Source organism: Charadrius vociferus, unplaced genomic scaffold, assembly GCF_000708025.1.
Source record: "Charadrius vociferus isolate BGI_N301 unplaced genomic scaffold, ASM70802v2 scaffold1, whole genome shotgun sequence".
In the NCBI taxonomy this organism is placed as follows: Eukaryota; Metazoa; Chordata; class Aves; order Charadriiformes; family Charadriidae; genus Charadrius; species Charadrius vociferus.
Genome location: NW_009647680.1, coordinates 9,691,793 through 9,708,198, shown reverse-complemented (window position 1 = coordinate 9,708,198; position 16,406 = coordinate 9,691,793). Strand labels below are relative to the sequence as shown.

Sequence of the window (16,406 nt, the reverse complement as noted above, 5' to 3'; positions counted from 1 at the left end):
CTGGATGGGGCTTGGAGCAACCTGGTCTGGTGGGAGGTGTCCCTGCCCAGGGCAGGGGGGTGGAACTGGATGATCTTCAAGGTGCATTCCAACCCAAACCATTCTATGATTCTATGATTCCCTCTGACTGCACCTGGGCAGATTTTGTTGTGATGACAAGGACACACTCATTGCGGGTCCTGTCCGTGAGGTGTCTGAAAGCTCCAGCCAAAAGAAATGCCGGAGCAGCAGCCTCGCATCAAGGCACTCATCCCACTACGTGACCTGTTTCTTTCATGCACTGGGAGAGGAGAAACTTAAAAAATGTATTTGGGTTCTGTATTTTTGAAAGACTGAAAATAGAACTTCTAAGACAGTAGAAAAAGTTATTCAGTGCATATAAAAAAAAACGTATCAGATTTGGACATCTTGATGTTATCATCAGAGCTGAGTGGGAAAACGTTCACCTGTTCCAAGACAGTATGGGAAATTTTGTCCTGTCTTAACTTGAGCATGAAAATAAAAATCTGTTAATATGTCACAAAGCAAGTCTTAAAAAATTAGATCAGTTCAAGACAACAATTTCAAATTGAGATCTTCCATTTTGGTTTTGACTCCTTGATTTTTCTTTTCCTGTTTTCAGTCCTTACACTCAACTTGAAAACATTGAAAACTGAAAAGGAATTTTTCTTTTAGGTTACTTTGGAATTTGTCATTTAGGCAATTTTGAGAGCTGTTTACAACATTTCTGCTGAGAAACCTCTCAAGCTCAAACCTCTCCCATAAACAAATTCGGGTTTGACAAAAGAGCATTTTCTGATAGGAAAAGTTATCTCAAAGTATTCCCTGCCAGTCTTAATTATAAGAGTGAGGCCAACACACAGGATCTTAGTCTGCATCTTTTGGCATATTTTACTTCCCTTGTGGCACCATCTTCTCAGCTCTGGAGAAAACAGCTTTTCATTAAAAAAAACCCCACAACAATCTAATCCTTATGATTATTGCAGAAGAACCTGAAAGCATGAATCCTAATGGCTAGAAAAACAAGTGGAAGAGCGCAACCAGGGTTTTTATTTTGTCACCCTTTTTTGGCTATTAAGCCAATCTCATAACCTGGGGAAATGCAAATACTGTTGTGTATGGGAAAGTTGTGATAGACTCAGCAGGAGCATTTAAAAATTAATTATATCTCCTTAAGTATGTACATTTGACTTGTGATTGTGTCACCTGGTTTTCCAATGGGAAGTATATAGAATTAAGTCCCACCAAAACAGTCCTCTCAAACATTACTACCAGTGTTGCACAAAGTAGGAATATAGGAAGGACATTTAACCTACACAATGATTTGCTGTACAAAAAACATACATGGAGCTCACGTTACTGCCATCTTACAAAATCCCAGGGGAAGGAGTTCAGAGGTTATGTCAAGCTGTGGGGTAGGTATGCCCTAAAATCTGGCCTTTAAGTCTAACGCACCTGCTTTTATTGACTTTTAGTAGGAACTGTTAATTGCGTGGGGCAGCTTAACTTGGACCTACATGGTTCATGTAGTGTGCTCTGCAACGGCTGACTGTAATAAAAGGTTTAAGTTGCTGTTGCCATTCTGCTAAAACAAATCTGCATGTCATTTGTTTAGTTGCAAATAAATCTCCAGGCGAAACTGTGCAAACAGCTGTCCCTCTACAACAAGAAAGGTTATCAGTACACTAATTGGTAACTAAACTTGGGATATCTGAGGAAACAAAAAACTGGAAGAAAAATCAAAAGAACAAACACCAAGGAAGAGAAAAGGAAACAGGTTTGGGAATTACAATCTCCATCTACGCTAATGAATTAAATATGCCCTGGATATAGGGGTCAAATGGCAAAAAAAAAAAGCTTGTGTCCAACACTGGAAAACCTCATGGTGACCAGGGCACTGAGACAGAAGAAACCTATTTGCGATCGCAGCCCAGAAGGCCAACCATATCCTGGGCTGCATCAGAAGTGTGGCCAGCAGGGCAAGGGAGGTGATTCTGCCCTTCTACTCCACTCTCGTGAGACCCCACCTGGAGTACTGCATCCAGCTCTGGAGTCCCCAACATAAGAAAGACATGGACCTTTTGGAGCAGGTCCAGAGGAGGGCCACGAAGATGGTCAGAGGACTGGAGCACCTCTCCTGTGAGGAGAGGCTGAGAGAGTTGGGGATATTCAGCCTGGAGAAGAGAAAGCTCCAGGGAGACCTTATTGTGGCCTTCCAGTACCTAAAGGGGCTACAGGAGAGCTGGAGAGGGACTTTTTACAAGGGCGTGTAGTGATAGGATGAGGGGGAATGGCTTCAAACTGGAAGAGGGCAGGTTTAGATAAGATATTAGGAAGAAATTTTTCACTGTGAGGGTGGTGAGCCCCTGGCCCAGGTTGCCCAGGGAAGCTGTGGTTGCCCCATCCCTGGAGGCGTTCAAGGCCAGGCTGGATGGGGCTTGGAGCAACCTGGTGTGGTGGGAGGTGTCCCTACCCATGGCAGGGGGGTTGGAACTCGATGATCTTCAAGGTGCCTTCCAACGTAAACCATTCTATGATTCTATTCACTGATGGCAAACTTGTGAATATGTTAATTAATTTAAATGTCTTACCTGTCATGTAACATTTGATATCCTGAGAGTTGCTAATGGGGTTGTTGTTTTTGAACATATACAGGTTGAAAGGCATTATGTTATTGCTACTCAGATGCTTCCACATATCATGGTCTGGACTTGTCCACCGACCCGCTAGCACATCATAGTCTCTCCGTCCCATGTGGACAAGCTTTGTGAGGGGGTCATACAGTCCTCCATGGTAGCCGATGATGATCTGGAAGTTGGGATTGGTGTCCATATAGATCTCCCCATATGCTGTGTACAGTATCTGCTTAATCATTAAGCCGGTCCCACTGAAGACAGCCAAAGGAGTGCCAATGTTATCGCAGGCTATGTAGAATTCATCACCGCTGCTGAGCTCCATTGCAAAGAGGTGGCCTTGGAGGTCGTAGTAGAGGGAGGTGATCTCAGAGCTTGAGTGGTTGTATAAATGGGTGACCTTGGTTGGGTTGGTCAGGTCTGCGTAGAAGAACTGCAAGTGATGGCCATGGCTGGTTTTACTAGAGACTCTCCTTCCTAGGCCATCATAGCGGTATTTCACGCTCCACCCACTAGCTTTATTGTAGGCTTTGATGAGCAGGCCTGCTGAATTGTACTCAAAAATATCATTGCCTCTTTGCTTCAGGAAGCCATCTTCATCCATTTTATACTGCACATCCCCCAGTCTAGTAATCCTATCCCTGAGGTCGTACCTGAGTGGCGTAAGGCGGGCACTGTTCCCTGGACTCAACAAATGGAGGTTTCCGTTTAGGTCATAGCTGTAACGCCAGAGCGGTTTGTCGTTGATTGACACCGTCTGCAACTGTCCATCAGCATCATACTCATATGAGTACCTAGTTGTGTTTGCATAAGGGCCAACCTTCAGCTCTTTCTTAACCACTCTCCCCATGTTGTCATACTGCACAGTCATCCAGTACATCAGCGACCGGAATATCTCGTACTGGACCTCCTTCATCCTGCCATAGGCATCAAAATGTTTAGTGTGAGTCATGACAGCAGTGGTGATAATCTGGTTGATATCGTAGTAAATGACTCCGAATTTACCAAATTGCTCAGTCTTGCCTGACACATCATCGTACCTGTAGAGGTCAATGGGTAAAGGTGTCTCGTTGATGACCGCTTGCATGCTGGTCACCCGAAAGCTGTTGTCATAATTATAGTCAAAGCGTGCATTCACCATGCCTTCCTCAGTGAAGCGGAAAATCTGTCGATCAATGAGGGGTCCGATCTGTCTGTATCTGATTGTACAGGTGAACCCTTCATTCTGCAAGTTTATTGTCTTCAGCATGCCAGCAGTTTCGTCATAGGTGAAACTTATCTTTGTGGTGTCGTAGAGCATCTCGGCTAACTTGGACAACTTTCCATACTTGTAGATGACACGTCGTCCTGTCCCCAAGTACAAAGTGTGGAGGAGCTGCTCATCCTCTGTGAAATCCTGAATTACCGAGGCGTTGCCTTCTGGTGGCCGGTAGATGTTCCTGTAGTAACCAATGGAACGAATGGTCTCTAAAGTCTGACGGGCAACATTGGGCATGGTCACTGATGACAACCGGTCGTTCTTATCAAACTCAAAGATGTACTGTCTCTGGCTGTGAAGGAGCAGCACCATGGACTGGATGGGAAGGAGAAAAGTATAGATTATATTCCTGGTTTGCAGGTAAAATTACACTCAACTCTCACAAAACCTGCAAGATTCTCCAATCCAAAGAGCAGGGCAAGGGAGATAAATCTCCGCACCCATAGGATGATCTGGTGAGCGGTATGCAGCCACACGGCACATCCAGTATCCCCAAGGAGGAGTGGGTCAGAGGAAGAAGCAGTTAATGCGGTGAGGAAGGTCTAAGTTCAGAATGCTCAGTTGTTTGAATCGATACCCTGTAGCTGGCTGTATCTACACAAATTCCCCGTGCCAATAGCTTTTACAGACTAAATAAATAAAATGGGTAGAGCTACTTAAACAATGCTTGAAAAAGTACCCCCTGACACCTTCCAACACCCAATTAATTCACTGTGTCGGCATATCTTCCATTATTCTCTTCTGCAAACTTCTGCCTGTGTGCTTATTTTTTTCTGGGATTTTTTTTTGCATGTAACAAACAATCCACACAGATTGTATAATACTGCGGGTAAGGCAATACTTTTTGCTTTTTAAAAGTGATATTACTGTAGTTTCCTTAAACTGTTGTAGGGATAGGCTCTGTGCAAAGCTCAGGAAAAAAAATATTCCAGCCCCAGGTATGCAGTATACAGATCTATAGGACGCAGGGCAGCGTAATGATGAATGGTAATACCCAGAAGAATTTAAGTCCCATGCCAATCTACAGAGGGCAGACTACAGAAAACACTGTGAAATGCGCTACAACAGTCTCGCTGGATTCACGCCTCGCACTTTTTAATTACATGCATTTCATACAAAGCAGGAGTGGGCCACTGGAAGAAGGCAGGATGTCAGGCTGTACGGGTTGTTTGCTCATGGAAAATCCTACTGGAAATTCCTACCATTCACTCCTGACTTTACCCGAAGTTATTTTATATTACAGCTACCTCAGCAAAGGAATGTTGTGCTTAAAAAGTCCAATGCCAAAGCTTCACAGCATTATGACATGCTCTCGGTGTGACCGGGAAGAAACTTCTCAGGCTATTTTCAGCTGCTCTTTGGTGGTCTGGCATCAAAGTTACAATGTGAACCTCAGTGTAGGCAGAAGAGGAGTATTGGACCATAAGGACCACTAATCATCTGACGTGAAGGAGCGCAGCTGTACTCGAGTCAAAGGAGTAAAGCCCATTTGCACCAAATACACCATCTCTGCGTGATTAGAGGATTCTTACCTTCTCCAAGTAAGTGTAGCTCCATGATTTGCCATCAGCAAAGATCCTGGATGTAATTCTGCCAGACTGATCATACTCCATCCTTTCTGACATTGTGCCCCTCTGAATCCCTGCAATGTGCCCTCCTGGGGAATAGGTGACGTTGACCCCATTCAATCTGCTGCTGGGTGACCAGAGACTGGGCCTCCCTGCCTGGTCGTAGAGGATACGGAGTGTGAACTTGCGGTGGTCATCATAGATTTTCTCTGTCCTTGTCACACGATCGAAGTCAAGGGACAGCAGGTTTCTGTTGTGAACCTACAGGAAAGAGATGGAGAATTAGGAAACTGGAAACAGTTGAAGTTACAGATATTAGCCTTGTTTCACCTAACGCCTCTTTAGACCACACTGGAGAGTATCCAGCTGTTCATTGCATCAGGAAAAGAGGCAATTTTCAAAGCAAAGAGTTGTCCTAAGGTTACATCTGTTGACTTCAGTGAGGAAAAAAGCAGAAAAACAGAAGGTACTTTTGAAACGTCACCATGGTGGAGTAAAACCTAGTAAAAGCCAAACCTAGCCTTAGGCCTGCTACAGCAGATACGATTATAGACCTCCAGAATATGTAATGCCAACTTGTTGCAGGTAATATTTGCAAGGTATCAAACCTGGGATATCATAGAATATGAGGTTGGAAGGGACCTCAAAGATCATCTGGTCCAACCTTTCTTGGCAAAAGCATGGTATAGACAAGATAGCCCAGCACCCTGTCCAGCTGAATTTTAAAAGTGTCTAATGTGGGGAATCCACCACTTCCCTGGGGAGATTATTCCAATGGCTGATTGTTCTCATTGTGACCGATGTTCCTTTTGTGTCCCATTGGAATCTCCCCAGGAGTAACTTGTACCCATTACCCCTCGTCTTTTCTGTGTGACTCCTTGGAAAAAGGGAATCTCTATCTCCTTTGTAGCCACACTTTAAATACTGGAACATGGTGATAAGGTCTCCCCTAAGCTTCTTTTCTCAAGGCTGAACAAACCTGGTTCTCTCAGCCTTTCCTCATAGGGCAGGCTTCCCAGTCCTCTGATGGCCCTTCTCTGGACCCTCTCCAGCCTCTCCACATCTTTTATGTATAGTGGGTACCAAAACTGAACACGGTATTTCAGGTATGGCCCGATCAGCACTGAGTAGAGTGGGATAATGACTTCTTTATCTCTGCTGGTGATGCCCTTGTTGATGCAACCCAGCATCTCATTGGCTTTCTTTGCCGCAGCAGCACAGTGTTCACTCATATTGAGCTTGTTGTCCACCAGGACCCTCAGGTCCCTTTCCACAGAGCTGCTCCTCAGTCAGGCAGTCCCAGCCTGTGCTGCACTCCTGGATTGTTTTCCCAGGTGCAAGACCTTTCACTTGTCCTTGTTGAACTTCATAAGCTTCATGGGCTTGTCACCCCAGTCTTCCAGCCTATCCAGGTCTTCCTGCAGGGTGGCTCTCCCATCCAAAGTGTCCACTTCCTCACTCAGTTTGGTATCATCAGCAAACTCTGTCAGGATACACTTGATCCCATCATCCAGCTGACTTACGTAGACATTAAACAGCGCTGGGCCCAGTATTGATCCCTGGGGGACCCCACTTGTGACAAGTTACCACTTTGAAAAGCAGCTATTGACCACCACCCTCTGGGTGCGCCTTGTCAGCCAGTTCCCCACCCAACGCACAGACCCCTGGTCTAGACCGTGACACATCAGTTTCTCTAGCAGGAGGCTGTGGGGGACTGTGTGGAAAGCCTTGGAGATATCCAGGATATATAGCCTTTTGCTTTCGCGCACACCAAAAAATAATACCTGTAGAAAAAAAGGTGGATGCTGTGTCAACATAGCGGAAATCAGAGCTTTTCCCTGAGTTTATTGAACATACTGCATGCACTGGAGGTTAAGCCTTTCCCCTGAGATGAAATATGGAGGCCTTGACCACTGTGGATGTTACACAGAGCAGGAACTTTTCCAGGAGAGCTGGAGTTTCAGCTTCATTGTCCTGAGGTTATTCGGTGTTGCATAATTACACTCCTGTTACCTCTACTGCCTCTGCATTTCCAAAGATCAAAAGTATCTACTTCAAAGGTAGGAGCAGGAGTACACTTTGATTCAGGGATTGGAGCGCACAGCAACACAAAAAGGAGACGATAATACAGCTCATGTTTAGCCGCATGCGCAAGGAGACTCACAAAGCCACAGTAGCCAAGTACAAAGCAAGGATGAAAACCCCGTAAGTATGAGCTTGCCAGTGAAGACGGCTCTTTCTCCACCCCACCGCTTTTGAACCTCTTGCAGCTGGTGAACTCCTCTTTTCTAGAACGATGAAGATTCTTATGGCATGAATTTCAAACTCCAAACAGCTGACTTGGTTTTCAGTTCCCTTTGCAGCCCTTCAGCTGCAGTCAATAAACCAGAGGCTGCTGTGTGCTGCAAGCTCTTCAGACCAAGTCAAAACCACTGCCTTATCCTGCTCTGGGTAAAGCTGACACTCCTGATCTGAGTATTGTTCTCAGCCCTGGTCTAGCTTTGACCTTGGCCATTACTTTAGGGTGTATGATTGAATTCTGTCTGTATTTAGAGGGATGTGGGAGTATCCGAGAGCTAAACAGCAAGAGAAAGGATGGGTAGGACCAAGGGAGAAGGGGTTTCTCAGCCCTGGAGGAACAGGAGAGGGAAAGGCAGCACTACGGCGTGGGCAGATGTCTCTGCTGAAACCTGGAGAACAGGAACACCACAAAATGAGAATTCAAAAGAAAGCATCTCAGGAGCTGGGGTTGGAAGAGGCAAAAGCACAGCTGAGAAAATGTGGAAGGGAGCTGAGGGTGCGCGTGGCCAGCCGAGAGAGAAGGAATCGGTGCTGCAATGTGAGTGTAAAGATGATGTCAGAGGAGGCAAGTGAAACAATGTTTTTTTCAACTTATGAATGGACCACCAATGGGGGAACTTAGCCCTTCTACTCCACTCTCGTGAGACCCCACCTGGAGTACTGCATCCAGCTCTGGAGTCCCCAACATAAGAAGGACACGGACCTGCTGGAGCGTGTCCAGAGGAGAGCCACGAGGATGATCCGAGGGCTGGAGCACCTCTCCTATAAGGAGAGGCTGAGAGAGTTGGGGCTGTTCAGCCTGGAGAAGAGAAGGCTCTGGGGAGATCTTATTGCGGCCTTCCAGTACCTAAAGGGGGCCTACAGGAGAGCTGGGGAAGGACTTTTTACTGGGGCATGTAGTGACAGGACGAGGGGGAATGGCTTTAAACTGGAAGAGGGCAGGTTTAGATTAAACATTAGGAGGAAATTTTTTACTTTGAGGGTTGTAAGGCACTGGCCCAGGTTGCCCAGAGAGGTTGTTGAGGCCCCATCCCTGGAGGTGTTCAAGGCCAGGCTGGACGTGGCCTTGGGCAACCTGGTCTGGTGGGAGGTGTCCCTGCCTGTGGCAGGGAGGTTGGAACGCGATGATCTTCAAGGTCCTTTCCAACCTAAACCATTCTGTGATTCTGTGAATAACAACAGTAAAAGGCGGGTAGGGCCTGAGGAAAAGAAACATTGTGGAAAAGTAGATAATGCCCCGATGAAGTATGTGTAAAATACAATGTAAATGGCCAATGGGAGAAAGAGGAAATCTGCAAAAAGCCCACTGTAACAGGCAAGCTGAGAAATAATTAAAAAGGTATCAACTAAAAAGGTATCAAAACTCTAAGTACAGATGCACATGTGTAACTAACAGAGCAATCTGATGTCTCGTAGGTGCTTGTTGCTATGAATAGAGAAACAGAAGTGGCAATTGCTTGCAAAAACAAACAAGAAAAAAGCGAAGGAGGGAGGAATATCATCTCTGCCTTCCATCTATTCACAGAGCAGCTCCAGCCCTGCAGCTGCAGCTTCTTCTGCTCCTGGTCTCTGCCAAGAGAGCTGGAAAGAGCTCTTCCAGAGCTGGGACAGTAATCCAGGCTGCAAGTGGCCTCCCCGATCCACACCCCAGCAGCAGTGCGATTCACCGTGCTGGAAGGACCAAATAACAGGTCCCAGGCTAGCTCTTAAGCTCAGTCCAAATCTCTGCATCCCATTACTAGTGCCCTAAGTCATTCCTCCCTCCTCATGCTCTGGCAAGCAATTTCTGGGGGACTGGTTGGAACCAGTCTCCCTTTTCATGCCTTTTTTTTTTTTTTTTTAATGATTTGTTTTCTCTCAGCGCAATCTCTCTTCTCACCGAGAAGTGATGTGGTGCCAACAGCTGCCCCTTGAGGTGATGGGCAAAGTGAACCCTACCCCGCCAGACAGCCTCCACACAGGGGCTAAATCTTTTTCACCCTCGTTCAAGGGCACGCCTTGAATAGAAGTGAATTTTCTGCAGAAGCACTGACAGGGCTGCGGGCTTCAGTCCAATAACCATGTTTTATGGTGAGCAGCTAAATAAGGTGCTATCCTACATCCCGGAGTCCTTATCCTGGAAGGGGGCGTCTAAAAAGCTTTTGCCCCTCACAGTGTTTGACAAGGCTTTGTGATCAGTGCAGGGCTGAGACAGGGTAAAATTAAATCCATAATTTGCAGTGCATATTTGACCTCTCCTCTATAATGTGTGAGAAACTAAATTTAACCCCAAACTCAGGTTCCATAGTATCAATTCCTTAACTTGCTCTGGAAAAGCAAGAAGATAAACATGCCACCAGCTTTGATTTCTCCAATGCTTCCTATGGAACTCTTTTGGCATAAATCATAATTAAACTCCGTGCACTGATGTCCCTGGGAGCACAAGAGCACAAAAAGGGAAGATTTCTCATGAAAACACTCTGGCAACCTTCAGCAGAGGAGGGCAAACAATACTTCTGCAAGGAGAACTCCAGGAGCCAACAACATCCATGTGATAAACGGCCGCCAACAAAGCAATTTCCCCAGCGGATTGCTAAAACCATTCAGGTGGCCATATCCAGACCTCGACCCCTTGCAGAAATTGGGGGGATGATGCTGGACTGTCATCATTAGTCAACACACCAGGAATGGTTAGCAGCATATCCCAGGAGACCTCTCCGGTCACGCTGGTTCTGGGGATTGTCTGGGACACGAGGTCTTGATGCCACCATTAACCTGCTGCCAAGGTCTTGGGAAAAACAAAAAGTGAATTACAACGGGAGTTTCCATGGTTAAATAAATACAAGAGCTGAGCCAGCAGCTCTGTCTCTTCTGGCTGTCCTATTTGCTCCACTGTCAGAGATAATTTTACATCCTTCTTTATTGAAAAACTCAAGTTTGCAAAAAAAAAAAAAAAAAAAAAAAGAGGAAAGAGCTCTGTTCCTTGGAGCAGAGTTTACCTAATGCTCCAACTGCAGATGGAGTCTGTGTTGCCGTTGGCCAGTGATGGCTTGATTGGTAGCCAGCCAATGTGCAGAGATATCTCACTGCTGGGTGGGTGGATCAGAGCATCACAACTTTCCATGGGGTATGTGGGATGAGAGAAGGGGAAAGGGGCTGCTTTAACGTATTTGTGCTGCTTTACTGCTGCCTGGCCAAGCGCAGAGGCAGGTGAGCATTGATGGGACTGGGGCAAAGGCATCAGGGCTGGCCCCTTCCCCTTCATCCATGCCGAAGTCATAGAATCATGGAATGGTATAGGTTGGAAGGGACCTTGAAGATCATCGAGTTCCAACCCCCCTGCCATGGGCAGGGACACCTCCCACCAGACCAGGTTGCTCAAAGCCCTGTCCAACCCGGCCTTGAACACCTCCAGGGATGGGGCAGCCTCAGCTTCTCTGGGCAACCTGGGCCAGGGGCTCACCACCATCAGAGTGAAAAATTTCTTCCTGATATCTAATCTAAATCTCCCCTCTTCCAGTTTAAAGCAATCCCCCCTCGTCCTATCACTCCATGCCCTTGTATAAAGTCCCTCTCCAGCTCTCCTGTAGGCCCCCTTTACGTACTAGAAGGCCACAATAAGGTGGGCCTGACTCTCCTCATAGCAGAGGTGCTCCAGCCCTCGGATCATCTTTGTGGCCCTCCATCTTTGTGGCCCCGCTCCAACAGGTCTATGTCTTTCCTATGTTGGGGGCTCCAGAGCTGGATGCAGTACTCCAAGTGGGGTCTCCCCAGAGTAGAGGGGCAGAATCCCTTCCCTCGCCCTGCTGGCCACGCTTCTGAATCAATCCAGGATGCGGTTGGCCTTCTGGGCTGTGAACGCACATTGCTGGCTCATGTTGAGCTTCTCATTCACCAGCACCCCCAGGTCCTTCTCCTCGGGGCTGCTCTCAATCCATTCTCTGCCCAGTCTGTGTTTGTGCTTGGACACACATGGATCACCATGTCTTTACTGCTGTCTCATGTGAGGTGAGAGGGAAATGTTGTGATTTACTCACACATGGCAGAAAAATGATAGCATTTCCCAAAATGAACAAAAACATGCTGAACTTAACTTCCCTAAGCTTCTGCCTCGCCAGGGAAAGCAGCAATTACTGGTACGAGGGAAGAGGAGAACATGACACACAGAATATGTTAAATGTCAGGCAATCCCCAGGGAGGCAATTAGCACCTTGCAGGTTTACATCTCAGGGGTGCAGATGCGGCCGTGCAGGTACAAACAGGCAGCTTAAAACTTCTTGTACACCCTCAGCTACTTTGAACCCCTGAACAGAGCCATAACTGAATCCTTCAACCATGTAAGATGCTCTTCTGCTTCACTAGAAGGGCCCTGATAGGCTCAAAATGTGAATAAATACTGGCAGATTTATAGGGATACAAATAACCAGCCTGAAATTTCATTTTGCAAGTGTTTTCCCAACTGCAGTACAACCTAAAACAAAGACACATTCTGCATTTGCATCTACTGCGAAAATTTTGGAAGATAAAACTGACATGGGCAGCTGAGCCGTGGCTTCAATGAGTGGAAACTGCTTTGAACACCAAATAGCTGTGACACAGCTGCAGATTTTAGAAGGCTCCCTGCTTTCAGAAGAAGACTTCTCTGGTAATTTAATTGGTTATTAAAAGAAAATAAATAAAATAAAATAAAATATAGAAAAAAAAAACAAGACAAACCAAACAAGAAGGTTGATACCAACTGAGCTGCAGATATAGAGCAGTTCCTACTGAAAGAGCAGCTTCGGCTTTCACTGCTGTTTGCAGTTCTTCTCCCGATAACAAAATATGAGGCTATTAATGCTCAAGAAAAAGAGCAGAGGCTGTGCTGGGGAGGGTGAAGAACAATACTGGACAAGCGTGAGTGAGGAGAGACGGGAGAAATCACACCGAGGTGGCAGGGGTGACGGTTGCGGGGAGAGGTGAAGAGCAAGGACTGGGAAAGGTGTATTCTGAAACCAGAGCGTTAATATTTACTGCAAAGCTTAAGTGCGAATAAATAGCTGTAGTCTTTTTGCTGTGGTGGCATTACACAGCGCTGAGGACTCTTCTCCGAGGGCCTGGCTTTGCCAGGTGCTGAGCAGCTTCCCAGGAACCACTCATCAGGCTGTGACTCTGAGACTAGCGAGGTACTCAAACTCCATCAAAACCGGTACCAGTTGGCCCAGTAACCAGGACAAGGGTGATGGCACAGGACTTGCTATTACAAGTTACCGGCCTGGCCAACAGCTTGCAGAGGAATTACAGGCGTATTGGGCAAGAACTTTCAACAGCCCTGATAAGTCTGTGGTGCGTCGTGTGGAACACTGTTTTCCAAACAGATCAGTCTCAAGCACAGAAAGGACCGTGTGCTCCTGGAGGAGAGAGTCCCATCAGGCTGGAGCTGTTTGTAACACTGCACTTTGGGGAAGGATGGCAACTGTGATGCAATGCCCTACGAGCCCGGCTCTGCAACAGCTTCAACAGGTTAGCAAGTTTCAGGAATCTAGAGATTTTCCTGAGGCTGCCTAGTGAACAATAATCATAGAATGGTTAGAGTTGGAAGGGACCTTAAAGATCACCTAGTTCTGACCCCCCCTTTTGGCTTTGCCTCTTAGATCGTGTTTTCCAAGTTTCTTATCCTTAAGGTTTCATTTACATTACTTGATCATTCTGAGGAGCGATGCCCCTCATTGGACACTGTGCTCCATCAGAGGCTTACCACTGGGTATTACAGGAGAACAAGTCCTCTCTGCTCACCCACCATTCGCTTTGCATCCCCAAGTGATATGTTTTCTTGATATGATCTTCTTATACATCATGTAAATCATTCTTAAATGATATGTGGGCAGGACTTGAAGAAAATCATAGAATCATAGAATGATTAGAGTTGGAAGGGACCTTAAAGATCATCGAGTTCCAACCCCCTGCCATGGGCAGGGACACCTCCCACCAGCCCAGGTTGCTCCAAGCCCTGTCCAACCTGGACGGGAACATCTCCAGGGATGGGGCAGCCACAGCTTCTCTGGGCAACCTGGGCGAGTGCCTCACCACCCTCACAGTGAAAAATTTCTTCCTAAGATCTCATCTAAATCTCCCCTCTTCCAATTTAAAACCGTTCCCCCTTGTCCTATCACTCCACTCCCTGATCAAGAGTCCCTCCCCAGCTTTCCTGGAGCCCCTTTAGGGACTGGAAGGGGCTCTAAGGGCTCCCCAGAGCCTTCTCTTCTCCAGGCTGAACAACCCCAACTCTCTCAGGCTGTCCTCATATGCTTACAAAGCTTTTGGTGCTCAGGTCTGTTACTGCCAGCAGCACAGGTAGAAAACACCTATACCAATCTGTGCAGTATTTTATAGTTAGGATAGCCTCGTGCTTGCTTAAACAGCCTGACGTGATGGTTAAACCTGTGGTGTCTGATGGGAAGTCACGTGTTCCCAGTGATGCAGAGGACTTGTATGCAAATCAGCAACACTACCTGTGACAGCTAAGAGAATGTCAGCACATAAGGAGATGTAAGGATATGTTCAAGTCGTAAAGGTTGTGCCACTGAGGATGAACAGCTAGTTCTCTGTCCTGCAACCTCATCCCCATTGCAGACGATACAAATCAGCCCTGTCCCTTTCTGTCACAGAATCACAGAACCATTGAATCCTCTAGGTTGGAAGAGACCTTTAAGATCATTGAGTCCAATCATCACCACCATTAAACCGTGTCCCTCAGCACCACGTCTACATGTCTTTTAAATACCTCCAGGGATGGTGATTCCACCCCTTCCCTGGGCAGCCTGTTCCAGTGCTTGATAACCCTTTCTGTGAAGAAATTTTTCCTGATATCCAATCTAAACCTCCCCTGGCGTAACAAGAGGCCGTTTCCTCTTGTCCTATCACTTGTTACTTGGGAGAAGAGACCAGGGAGCTGTAGAAAGTGATAAGGTCTACCCTCAGCTTCCTTTTCTCCAGGCTAAACACCCCCAGTTCCCTCAGCTGCTCCTCATCAGACTTGTGCTCCAGACCCCTCACCTGCCCTACTCTGGACACACTCCAACACCTCAATGTCTTTCTTGTTGTGAGGGGCCCAAAACTGAACACAGCACTCGAGGTGGGGCCTCACCAGTGCTGAGTACAGGGGGATGATCACTGCCCCAGTCCTGCTGGCCACACCATTCCTGATACAGGCCAGGATGCTGTTGGCCTTTTTGGCCACCTGGGCACACTGCTGGCTCATATTCAGCTGGCTGTCCACCAACACCCCCAGGTACTTTTCCACCAGGTAGCTTTCCAGCTGCTCTTCCCCAAGCCTGTAGTGCTGCATGGGGTTGTTGTGACCCAAGTGAGACTGGGTCATGAGACTGGGGACTGATGAGATGGGAAGTGGAGTCCAAAACTGCTCACGCTGCTCACTTACCCTCAGCCGACGTCCAAAGACGGTGACCTGCCCTCTCGCTTGCTCCTTCCTCTGCCTCCACTCCACGAGATTGAGGCCGTTGTCGATGGGCAGGGTGACATTTCTCTTCCCCACCGTGGGGTTGACAGTGCCAGCCAGCAGATGCGGCTCAGTTTGAAGGGCCACCTCCATGCCGTTAGCAAGCATCAGTCTGAGAGAGCCATCGGCGCCAATGTAGTAGCTGTTTCGGACTTGGTCTGAAGACAAAAATGAGATCTTATCAAGCGGTTGCCCAATGATACAGCCCCAGCTTTTCATCTGCTCCCTCACCCAGGCTTCGTCAGCATTTCTGATGGTTGTAACCAAAAGTACTGTCACTCACCCATCCCACTCACAGCAAGCAATACACGTGTTTCATCAGGGAAAGTAAAGATGGACAATCTCTTTTTCATTCTGATGAGGTTCTGCACCTTAAATTCTTGCAGAAAAGTCTTACACAGGTTAAAAAAATGCACCTGTGGAAGAGCCATGTAATACCCCAGTAAAGGACATGGTTCAAACCTCTTCCCCTAGGCTAAAAAGCTGGGTGGTGAGATATTTGTTTTAAATCACAGTCCAGCTGAAAACCTTCCTTGCTTTCATATCCTAAAGATCCCAATTTCACTGTGATATATGAAAAAGTGGGGCCACCAACTTTCCCCGGCTTATTCCCCATCTCACAAGTGACAGGAAATTGCACAGTGAGTTAATGCTAACCAGTTCCCCAAACAACAGCCAAACACTCTCACTTGGGAACATTTTCAGGAGACATCCCAAGTCCTCATGTTTGGAGAGAAAGCAGAGGCACTAAGCTCCCACACGTCTCCCGTACATCTGGCCTCCACTAGCTCCTGAAAGATCAGCAGATTTTGAGGCCAGGATTTGGGAGTTTAGGAGTGGAAGAGAAGTACAATATCCCTTCCATATCCTTCAGGAACCAGGCAGGCTCCAACCCTGTCCGTTGAGTCTCCAGCTGGCATTGCTCTCTGCAGAGAGGAGTAAGAAAGCACGAGACTCGCTCAGTGCAGAATGGCTTTAAAAGCACATTATACAAAGACTGCCTTATCTGAAACTCCTCTAATGCTGGAAAATATTACCATTTCTGTCTCCCAGGCTGCCATAAATACCTAATTGTGAATAAAAACACCCATTAAACATTCATGGCAATTGTTTTTTCCGTTCTAAGGCAAGTTGGGTTTTGTTCACTAGTCGCTCTGCCGTAGCTCAGC

The 16,406-nt window shown here is 46.9% G+C and overlaps 1 protein-coding gene across 1 annotated transcript in view; it reads right to left on the bottom strand.

Moving 5' to 3' along the window:
- Positions 1 to 16,406, bottom strand: part of TENM4 (teneurin transmembrane protein 4) — a 376,063-nt gene that overhangs the window by 13,201 nt on the left and 346,456 nt on the right. The window contains exons 26-28 of the mRNA XM_009881209.1: positions 15,160 to 15,395; positions 5,424 to 5,720; positions 2,592 to 4,206 (exon numbers count right to left, since the gene is read on the bottom strand). Coding sequence (XP_009879511.1) covers positions 2,592 to 4,206; positions 5,424 to 5,720; positions 15,160 to 15,395 — 2,148 coding nt within the window. The remainder of the gene's footprint in view (positions 1 to 2,591; positions 4,207 to 5,423; positions 5,721 to 15,159; positions 15,396 to 16,406) is intronic.